The following is a 12,056-nucleotide window of genomic DNA, read 5'->3' as shown; positions in this document are numbered from 1 at the left end:
TCTTCATCTCCGAATAACTACTGCATCTTATGTCCTTCTGAATCTGCTTACTGTATTCATCTCTAGGTCTTCCTTTACAATTTTTACATACCTACCTCACACACTTCCATCCAATACTAACTTGTTGATGTCTCAGAATGTGTCCTATCAACCGAGTCCATCCTCTAATCAGGTGTTCCAAATATTTCTTTTCTCCCCAGTTCTCTTCAGTACCTCCTCATTCATTACGTGATTTACTCAGCTAATCTTCAGCATTCTTCTGTAGCACAACATTTCAAAAGTTTCTATTCCTTTCTTGTCTAAACTGCTTATCGTCCATGTTTCACTACCATGCACGGCTACACTTCATACAAATACTTTGAGAAAAGACTTCTTAGCTCTTAAATCTGTATTCCATATTAACAAATTTCTCTTCTTAAGAAACCCTTTTCTTGCCATTACATTCTACATTCTATATCCTCACCACTTCGGTCATCATCAGTTATTTTGCTGGCCAAATAACAAAACTCATCGCCTACTTTGTCTCGTTTCCTAATCTAATTCTCTCTGCATCATCTGATTTAATTCGCCTACATTCCATTATTCTTGTTTTGATTTTGTTGGTATTCATTTTACAAACTCCTTCCAAGACGCTGTTCATTCAGTTCAACTGTTCTTCCAAGTCCTTTGCTGTCTGCGACAGAATTACCACGTCATTGGCAAATCTTAAAGTTTTTATTTCTTCTCCCTGAACTTTAATTCCCACTCTAAATTTTTCGCTGGGTTCCTTTACTCCTTACTCAATCTATAGATTGCATAACATCGGCGATAGATTACAACCCTGTCTCACTTCTTCTCAAACACCGCTCCCCTTTCGTGCTCCTGTACTCTTATAACTGCCGTTTGGTTTTTATACAAGTTGTAAATAGCATTACGCTCTCTATAGTTTACCCCTCTGCTATACTCAGCATTTCAGAAAGCATATTCCACTCAACAGTGTCAACAGCTTACAAAACAATATTAAAACCATGACATCAGATGATCTAAAATACATTCTCCGTCACTGCCACAATTTTAACATGGACGTGTAAGCTGTTGTAAATGACTAAGACACCTGATTAGCTAAAGATGGAAGCCGGTTGTGGATAAAGAGGTATTAATTAGTATTAGCAACTCTTGGGAATTGACCTACGTCGTTCTCAAATGTTTACGAACTCCAGGCACCACCTTCACTAAATATATTTAAATATAACCTTTCATAAGCTATCGTCGATTTATTTTCGCAGTGGTTTGTACGCGTTATCGTTGTTAACTTTAAAAGGAAACTAGGATACTGCGTCCTGTCAGCAGCGAGGTCAGCAACAAACGATGCTCTATCTCGGAATGGACAAGAATAACGCAATAAATGAGTTGTAGCTTTTCTAAGGTACCGTCCTAGCCCTCTCTGTAAGTGGTTTGTACAGATCACGGAAGACAAATCTGGAGGACCACTAAGGAGACCATTCTACTCTGACTAGCGTTTATAATGTTTCCTTCTTATTCTATAATCTTCTGAATCTCCGTCTGTACTTTATTTATGTTATACCACAGATGCGTAGTGAAACATATTTGTACGTGCCTGCGGTGCACACATTATCTTCCCTCAGCTCCTTCTGTGATACCGAAATACGAGATTAATTTCGGTAGCTGGCAGCAAATAGCAGAGCGGAAGTTTACGTTGGCTTCCGCCACACAATTACCGCACGGAAGAAGATAACCGAAACGATAGTCGAGCGCCGAAAGCTGCGAAGACCGCGATACTGAGCCGCCTGCATCTCACACGTGTCCAATCCCCACATAAAACTCTGAAGGTCAGCGGCGCTTAGCTTGTGTCACCGCTGGCCATTCCGGGAACATTTGATTCACCGTTAGTCAGTTGCACTGAGCCTGGATTTTCTGCCTGGATGTGGGCAACCCCTATAAAAGGCGACCATTCGACCCAGAGATATTGTTTTCTGTAGGGCAGCCATCCAGTCCGTCAGTGCAGTATACTACATCTGTTTGCAACTGTAACGGTAAGCACACCTACGTAGTAAGATCACAGTAGTTCTTTGCTATTCAGAAAATAGAAAAGACAGAGGTGCTAAATTTCATCCTATCCCCGATAAATGTCTGTCTTCCAGTGAAATGATATCGCGAAGCTCTAGTCAGTGTAGAATTAGTTTTAAAGCTATGTGCAACATAATAATAGGCTTGTTTCTAATTATCGTAAATTCCGACAGTATTGTACCTTATGTTTTGTACAGTTGCACATAGAGGCGTGTGAAATACCTTTTTTTTAGTGATTCCGCCAGTGAAAATTGTGATGGGATGAGTCACACACCACAAACAATATCCTTTTGTCTACTTATTCATAACTTTAATCAGGGATGTCTACTCTCTACATAGTGTTAAGACTGAACTTATATTGAAAGGAATTTAGCCTCTAGGAAAGAATACCAGTTTCCAACATGTTGAAATGGAGTAATCCTGATTTAGAATGTAATTAAATTTCAAATAAATGGCTGGAAACTTTAGTGGTAGGGGTGTTTTGTTGCAAAATATTTTTACCTTCGTCGAATCTCCTCCATGACGATCGAAAAATTTTAGGGTCGAAAGAATTAAGTTCAACAGAGAGTTGAACAAGGATGTGGAAAATAATCCTATACTAGATCTGCGGAGCTTGGTGTTTGCAGTCATTAAACGATTCTGTTTCATTTACTGATTTCTTCTTTCAGAGGCCCAGTAACGCCTTGGGAACATTGATTACAAATACTTTTATTGAAATCAGTTCAGCCAAGATCTCAATAATTTTTATGTTACCCGTGTCAGTCTGAAACAGATTATTTTCACATAAAATGCTACAGAAGCATTACGTCATACATTTCATAGAGACGCATGCTTTTAATGCTGAAGCTACCTTTAACTGCACACGATTTGAAACCTGTAGGTTTTGACATCAATATGTTCTGTGTTACGGACTGAAACCTGATGACCAACTACAAAACGTTTGGTGATCCTAAGTAGATGATTTAAAAAAGCCTCATTGTTCTTGCTTGTGTCGTGTATTCGCAGGTGCGTGTACTGAATCAGATGGATTACGCTGATCAGTCAAATGTGGAAAGGTAGTACGAGCATAACGCTACCATTTGGGGACGATGTGACTATATTCTCTTCTTAATGACTGTTGTAAATTTTGGTATAGAAAAATCCTCGAGGGACATTACCAATACGTTCACGCTAAACAAACTGCTGCAAACATATCGACTTGGTCTACGCTAGCCACTCAAAACAGTAGATACAGCTCTATTCACAGTTATAGGAACGTTATTTTCATCTCTACTGATTTGTTTGAAATTGGAAATAAGAATATAAAATCAAATTCGTGGATGCTGTTTCCAGTCATGAAGAATACTACATTTCTTGAGGCGAACCATAAGCTGACACTACTTTCCACAATCTATCTGTGATGTGAAGCACTTATTTATGTTGTTGGAAATCTGTCCATAGGAAGTCAGGTTAGATATGTCAGGTTGAAATTTAATTGGCGGTATGATGTTCCCCGTAACACTGCTCTACGTTCTCGTATTGAGCTTTGAGACCTCAGCCAACTCTTGTTGAAGTAACGAAAAACATTAATCCTACTGTCTTGGTCGTTTTTAGTCGTCGAAGTTATCAAGTCGTTCGACGTAATAAAAGAGGTACTTCTGTTAATCGTAGTCTCGAAATCAAATCGTTCTGTTTGTGCACAAAATTCTGTATCATTACAGAAGACTGCGGTGTAGTAACATCGGGGTAATCATTTCATAAAATAATACTCTTCTTTCATAAATTCAGAGCTTATTTGTTTATCGTAATAGGTGCAGATATGCAGAAAAAAGCAGTCTTCGCAGTAACAGAATACGGTCATAGGTGTTCTGAAATAAAAATCGTACCAATAGAACCTCGACTTGGTACAGGTTAATTAGCGATTAAATTAAAAAAAAAATATACAGTTGTCGTCATTATCATCACCACCATTTCACAAACTGTAGTTTCCCGGTTTCTGTGTGTATTCCGCTTTCATAACTTGCTATGTGGTCTAGAGGTGAAGCGCATACCCGCAAGTCGCAGAATCGAGTCCCGTTCGGACCACGGATTTGTTAACTAAGTATTTAATTTAATCTTCACTTCTCAACGCTGCAAACATTTCCCAGGAGTGAGACGTGATTCAGATTCTACGTAAAATGTAGTTCCTCTTTTCCCGGCAGGATTACTTGAGCAGGTTAGGGGCATAAAAGTCACCGAAATCCAATTTAATGGCTCACACCAGCTACTAGAGCCGGAACAAATTATTATTGTTATTACGACTCCTACTGCTCACTACATCGTCCAGTGCCCCTTCTATTCCTGCAATGTCCATGTTTATGATATCCGTCTAGCGTAATCTTGTTCTTCCTGCGCGCTGAGCTCTTCAGCTACCCTCTCTAGATTTACTCGTTGGTTTCGTCTTTAACGTGTGGTCACACGGCTTAAACCTAGGTGTTATGATCTGCTGTAGCAGTGTTATCTGAAACACCAGCCCTCTCTTTCGCCTCTTCATTTCTAAATTCATGAGAAAGTCCACGTCTGAATGATCCTCCCACCGTATGTGACAGTAGATGTTGGCAACGGCGAATGTATGGCAGAGGGTCACACGGCCATTGCCAAACGTATCAGATTAAAAGACGACCAACGGTTGCAAGCCGAGGAATTCTCATTTAGATGTTCTGTTGGGTAGAAAATGACAGACAAATTAACGAAAAACCTGCTACCTCCTCAGCAGAACAAATGACTGTTAAAGACATTTGGCCACACCTGATACATAATCCAGTCTGGCATTAGACTTAGCAAACCCGCTAGAAGGTCTGAATTGAATGCGTCGAAAAGTAAAGCAAACTACACTACTGGCTATTAAAATTGCTACACCAAGAAGAAATGCAAATGATAAACTGGTATTCATTGGACAAACTTATTATACTAGAACTGACATGTGATTACATTTTTACGTAATTTGGGTGCATAGATCCTGAGAAATCAGAACCCAGAACAACAACCTCTGGCCGTAATAACGGCGTTGATACGCCTGGGCATTGAGTCAAACAGAGCTTGGATGGCGTGTACAGATACATGATGTTCATGCAGCTTCAACATGATACCACAGTTTATCAAGAGTAGTGGCTGGCGTATTGTGACGAGCCAGTTGCTCGGCCACCATTGACCAGACGTTTTCAATTGGTGAGAGATCTGGAGAATGTGCTGGCCAGGGCAGCAGTGGAACATTTTCTGTATCCAGAAAGGCCCGTACAGGACCTGCAACATGCGGTCGTGCATTATCCTGCAGAAATGTAGGGTTCCGCGGGGATCGAATGAAGGGGAGAGCCACGGGTCTTAACACATCTGAAATGTAACGTCCACTGTTCAAAGTGCCGTCAATGAGAACAAGAGGTCACCGAGACGTGTAACCAATGGCACCACATACCATCACACCGGGTGATACGCCAGTATGTCGATGACGAATACACGCTTCCAATGTGCGTTCACCGCGATGTCGCCAAACACGGATGTGACCATCATGATGCTGTAAACAGAACCTGGACTCATCCGAAAAAATGACGTTTTGCCATTCGCGCACCCAGGTTCGTCGTTGAGTACACCATAGCAGGCGCTCCTGTCTGTGATGCAGCGTCAAGGGTAACCGCGGCCATGGTCTACGAGCTGATAGTCCATGCTGCTGCAAACGTCGTCGAACTGTTCGTGCAGATGGTTGTTGTCTTGCAAACGTCCCCATCTGTTGACTCAGGGATCGAGAGGGGCTGTACGATCCATTACAGCCATGCGGATAAGACGCCTGTCATCTCGATTGTTAGTGATACGAGGCCGTTGGGATCCAGCACGACGTTCCGTATTACCATCCTGAACCCACCGATTCCATATTCTGCTAACAGTCATTGGATCTCGACCAACTCTAGCAGCAATGTCGCGATACGATAAACCGCAATCGCCATAGGCTACAATCCGACCTTTATCAAAGTCGGAAAGGTGATGGTACATATTTCTCCTCCTTACACGATGGTTCAAATGGTTCAAATGGCTCTGAGCACTATGGGACTCAACTGCTGTGGTCATAAATCCCCTAGAACTTAGAACTACTTAAACCTAACTAACCTAAGGACAGCACACAACACCCAGCCATCACGAGGCAGAGAAAATCCCCGACCCCGCCGGGAATCGAACCCGGGAACCCGGGCATGGGAAGCGAGAACGCTACCGCACGACCACGATATGCGGGCCCTTACACGATGCATCACAACGACGTTTCACCAGGCAACGCCGGTCAACCGCTGTTTGTGTATGAGAAATCGGTTGGAAACTTTGCTCGTGTCAGCGCGCTGTAAGTGTCACCACCGGCGGCAACCTTGTGTGAATGTTCTGAAAACCTAATCATTTGCATATCAGAGTAACTACTACCTGTCGGTTAAATTTCTGCGTCTGTAGCACATCATCTTCGTGGGGTAGAAATTTTAATGTCCAGTAGTGTAATTCTCAAATTAGGCAGTAGTACCTTCATACACAAGACCGGTACGATGGTACAAATCTGAATAAGAAGCTGGATCTTGCGATGATGTAAAGATCACGAATACAAGGAACACGAGTAGGGACAATAAATATAGTGACGCTGACTGGGAAAGTTCAGACTATTACGCTGAAATTATGTTCGGAGAAAGTTTTGCGGAAACATGAGTGATGGAAAGCCTACGTAGGTTGCCGTCTCGGCAAGCGCTCTAGCGACCGGAAGCCATGTCACGCGGATGCCAGCTGTCGAGAAGTCAAGGGCAAACCGCGAAGGTTACTCCCAGTGCATTTTCCACGAACTGAGCAGAGGAGCGTAAATTGGAACGAATCTTTTACGCTTCAATAATAAACATGATATAGTATTTCTTACATGTCAAGACGAGGCGTTAGGCAGAGCGGAATGGAAGGCTAATCTAGAAAAGCTAGATTTTCCTAAAAAGGGAAGCACGAATGACCTTTCTAGTACGGTTCGACTCTATCATTTATGTCTGCAAAATGCTGCAAATTATTTCCGATTAATAACGTATGAACGTATGCACGATGAAAATAGCGTTCACGTTTAAGTGACGTTTCTTTTCATTTTCTTTCAGAGCTGCATACGCTGGGATCTTAAATAGAACATCACTTAACAACTTGCTATGAGAGGAACTAATGGCTATTCTGGTATGAGTATGATTATTGCTCATCGTGAGGAATCAGAAAAATTCCTCGATAAATTGTAAATTGTAAATTTGGCTCCCAGTCTGTTAGAAGCCTTTCGATTTTAAAGCACTGTGGTAGTTAGTAGTTAACGCGTCACACTCGATGATTATTGAATCGAGTTGTTCCCCTTCGTGTCTTCACATCCAAAAAATAATTTGTCGTTAGCGGCAATCAAACCCATGGCTTTGACCGCGGTAACCAGGGACGCTAATTCCCTATTCAAGCGCCGCTATTTTTCTGAAAGAACCTTACAGAAAAACGTATGTTGGATCGGGACTCGAACCTAGAACCTTGACTTCCGCGTGTAATGCTCTTACCGACTTTTTCTCTCTGTTTCTTCGTCGTCTGAGTGAGCTACCTTGGTACAAGTCACAACGCGCCCTTATTGTTTATTTCTGACAATATATCGCTCCTACTATCCAAACTGTGCTTAAGTTCTCCTGCGTACCTTGTGGGTCTATCACCACTGGAAGAAAGGATATTACGTATACATGACTTTTCAAGATGACTCTTTCACACTGCAGCTACTTCATCTTCATTCAACACATCGGACGACTGTCTCTAGTTTTATTTTTATTTATGACGGACGCCAATCTCTGATTTTATTTTTGCAGTAACTAACTTTTGCTAAATTTGTTCCTTAATTATAGACTGCAGACGGATTAAGATCACAGCTCAATTTGGTAGTTGTAACAATAAAACTAGCTATATTCGGCTATTATAACAATTCAATCTAGACATCTTCTATAACAAGAAATTATTAAACAGCATTTCAAAAAATACTGCTTTCTTTCCAGTAATATAGACAACGTTTTGGAGAGTGAGACGTCATGTGTCTGCCCTCGCTGGAACCACTGGATTCTATCCTACCACACTTCACCACTTGTTGGGAAACTATACCTATTTCCTTATGACCGGTTTCGATCTGATGGACATTAATGTTACAACGTCATGCTTGATACCATTTTGCACAAACTGCCTTTTGCAACACTGCAGTTAAAAACGATCTCAAAGAAAAAGTCATGCAGTTTTAATTACGCATCAATTAAAAAAAGTAACATAATGAATTTTTTATTTATTTGTAGCCACATGTCTGCAGTCCTGGTACACATTAAAGTCCCCACGACCCGCCAGGGTAGCCGAGAGCACTGCTTCTTGGCTAGGCGCGCCAGCCCCAGATCGAATCCGCCTGGCGGCTTAACGATGGAGGCCAGTGTACCGGTCAGCCTGGATGTTGTTTTTAGGCGGTTTTCCACATCCCACTAGGTGAATACCGGGCTGTTCCCCACGTCCCGCCTCAGTTCCACGGTTGACGTCCGAAGGACTCCTGGTATGAAATGAAATGGCACCCGAGACCAACAGGGACGGTACGGAGGGGCGTCAGGCAGATTGATATCCCACTGGTGTCTGGGGCGTCTTCAGACATGTCTTCGGCCTAGAATCTCGTGGACTGGAGTACAACTGTCGTCAGTGATGAGTCCCGCTTCTGACTGAGCCCCGATGTCCAGCGGAGACGTGCCTGGAGACGCCGTGGACAATGGTGGAGCACCAAATTGATTGTCACTCGCCATAGGGCCCGACAACCAACAGTGATGGTCTGCGGTCCAGTTTCAGTACAGCGGTAAGTCGACGATGTTCTCTGGGGAACATTAATGTGGGCGCCCATGGATCCAGTGGAGCTCGTGCAAGGCACCATGACGACCAAGGAGTATCGTACACTGGTTGCAGACAATGCATATCCATTTATGATTGGCCGGATGTGGTAGCCGAGTGGTTCTAGGCGCTTCAGTCTGGAACCACGGAGCTGCTGCGGTCGCAGGTTCGAATCCTGCCTCGGGCATGGATGTGTGTGATGTCCTTAGGTTTAAGTAGTTCTAAGTCTAGGGGATTGATGACCTCTGATGTTAAGTCCCATAGTGCCTAGAGCCAGCCCTTTATGATTATCATGTTTCCCGTCGGCAGTGATATTCTTCAACAAGATAAAGTGGATGCTACAAGGCGAGGAGTGTAATGAACTCGTTCGAGGAACATAGTGGCGAGTTCCGGTTGATATGCTGGCCCCCCAGCTTCCAGATCTGATCCCAATCGAACTCGTTTGGAATGTGATTGAACGTGGCGTCAGAGCTCATCGCCCACCTTCCCGGAATTTACGGGAATTAGGTGATGTGTGTGCAGATATAGTGTCAACTCCTTCAAGCAACCTACAAAGTCCTCATTGCTTCCATGCCATGACGTGGCGCAGCTGTTATCTGTGCTAAAGGTGGAAATATCGGCTATTAGTTAGGTGGTCATAATGATCTGGCTGATCAATGTATATATTATGTATAATAAAAACTCATACTCGAGATCTGTCCAAATGTTTATTAGAGTATCGTGCAAAAATTTGATGTAAATCAGGCAAGTGCTTCTCAAGATTTTTGGTAACAACGTTTTCCTTATGTATATCACATATGTTTTTATATTACACATATTTAAGAAACTGTAGGCTGTGTCTGTCAAAACGTTCATTAGAGTATTCTGTAAAAAAGTGAAGTAAATAGGTCAACCACTTGTGGAGAATTTTGATAACAAAGTTAAACAACGACTTGTTTTTATATTGGGTGATTCAGATGCCACTACAACTGGTTCTTATGCAGCCGACAATCCCTTCAAATATCATTCGCAAGATTTTCTCGCTTGCTACGTGGAAACTATTAGTCATACAAAAGTAATTAATGGGACCTTTTGTAAAAAATTTGATGTGGCTAAATTTTATACTGCTATATGTTTTCACTGTCTAACAACCCTACCACAACTAAGGTCAAAAATTAATTATGATTGTAGTGTTGCTCACGCTACTAAATATTGCATTTTCGGGCAATAACAACGTTATATTATGTGGCAGGTGTCATTAGAGCACAGTTAATAAAGTCATTTCATGAAATAATGGATAAACTAGGCACTCATCTTTTCGTGTTTCCCACGCTGGTCTCGTTGTGAACTCATGGCTCAATCGTCTAAAATCTAGGTGGTGATGATTCCATGCTCGGATGCAAAGAGGCCTAGGTGTAATTCTGCGATATTCAAAAGTTTTATAGATGCGATTCACAAACCATTCTTAAAGAGTAAACTTTTGCAAGTTAGTACAATGGTGATGTAAAAAAAAGTAATCAGCACTCCGAATTTAAGTTACACTTCTTTTTTATTACTTTTGTTGCAATATCACGTAACTCACAAAACATCACTTCCCAATATAAAACGTACTTGAAAATATCTTCCTCACTGTTAAAGTTCACATTTCATAAACTGACTACAATTTGCGTCTTTTCAACATGACGTCAAGACTTGACTCCCTAATAACCGCTTACGCGGCCAAAAATCAGAGTTCCGTGTTACCCTCCTGAACCTACCGATTCCATATTCTGCTAACAGTCATTGGATCTCGACCAACTCTAGCAGAAATGTCGCGATACGATAAACCGCAATCGCGATAGACTACAATCCGACTTTTATCAAAGTCGGAAATGTGATGGTACGCATTTCTCTTCCTTACAAGAGGCACCACAACAACGTTTCACCAGGCAACGCCGGTCAACTGCTGTTTGTGTATGAGAAATCGGTTGGAAGCTTTCCTCATGTCAGCACGTTGTAGGTGTCACCACCGGCGCCAACCTTGTGTGAATGCTCTGAAAAGCTAATCATTTGCATATCACAGCATCTTCTTCCTGTCGGTTAAATTTCGGGTCTGTAGCACGTCGCTTCGTGATGTAGCAATTTTAATGGCCATTAGTGTAGATCAGTGCTTTGTAATGAAAGGGAACTGTTGATCACCTTTAAACTGATCATGAAAAAGTTAAATATAGTGAACGTGTGGGTGTTTTAATTTTTTCTATTTTTTTCTGGTTTTGGGAGCAGTCTTACAGGGACAGGTAATCCTGTGACAATCCTCGTCTTCTGTTTGACAGTGTGGGCGACATGAGCTGCAGTCGTGGACCTATCCCCGCGTCGACGCTGGCGCTGCTGCTGCTGGTGCTGGTGGCCACGACGGTGCTGCCGCCACCGGCAGAGGCGGGCTTCTTCTTCGGCAGGCGGCAGCAGAGCCCTGCGCTCAGTTGGTGGCCGCAGCGTTCGCGGGTGGCCCCTGCCACCACCGCCACCACCACCGGCGCACCCCCTGCGTCCGACCAGCCCGGGAGTAAGGCCATGCTGAACTCGATGCCCAGCTTCAAGTCCTGCCCGTACGGCCAGCAGCGCGGACACGACGGCAAATGCCGGAGACAGATCTTCGGATAGTCCCACTGCACAATCCACGTGCTCCCCCATTGCCGTCGTTTGGCGTCCTGAGCCTCAATCGCGTCTCTTCCGTTATACTGTTAGTGAAGTGTCTTGCTCACTTTTTGTACAAACTTATTTTTTACTCGCAAATAAAACGTGCTGTATTGAAACGAGACACTCGTTCATTCCTCTTCCCACATCTCAGTTACTGTCCTGTTAAAATACCTTTACAGGAATATTTTGCTAAGTGATACCACACAGCTCATTCGTGCTGTATTAAGCTCGAATTGTATACACACAACGACATCTCCTACATGAACTGTTTCTATTTTACACTGAGCTTCGGTCTTTGGAAATATTTTTGGGTACAAAAGATACACTATTTGCATATATCTACATATCTATATGTGATCATGCTGAAATTTCCAATAGCTGTCGGTGATGTATCTATAAATGTTTTCATACTATCCATTTTTTAGGAATAAAATCTTTGAGGTTTGCTGATGAGG

At 42.6% G+C, this 12,056-nt stretch overlaps 1 protein-coding gene across 5 annotated transcripts in view; it reads left to right on the top strand.

The window, feature by feature from the left end:
• The window catches only part of LOC126253276 (uncharacterized), a 41,462-nt gene extending 29,742 nt beyond the window's left edge, over positions 1-11,720 (top strand). For 4 of the 5 annotated variants that reach the window (XM_049954493.1, XM_049954495.1, XM_049954492.1 and 1 more), the window contains exon 2: positions 11,238-11,720. In XM_049954493.1, coding sequence (XP_049810450.1) covers positions 11,238-11,565 — 328 coding nt within the window. In that variant the 3' untranslated portion in view covers positions 11,566-11,720. Of the gene's footprint in view, positions 1-1,809; positions 2,034-11,237 lie in introns of those variants that run through there. The other variant, XM_049954494.1, reaches the window with a different exon arrangement.
• The last annotated feature ends 336 nt before the right edge of the window (positions 11,721-12,056 follow it).

The sequence above is a fragment of the Schistocerca nitens genome, chromosome 4, assembly GCF_023898315.1.
Source record: "Schistocerca nitens isolate TAMUIC-IGC-003100 chromosome 4, iqSchNite1.1, whole genome shotgun sequence".
In the NCBI taxonomy this organism is placed as follows: domain Eukaryota; kingdom Metazoa; phylum Arthropoda; class Insecta; order Orthoptera; family Acrididae; genus Schistocerca; species Schistocerca nitens.
Note: the sequence above shows the minus strand (reverse complement) of the source record. Positions and strands in the feature narration are given on the sequence as shown.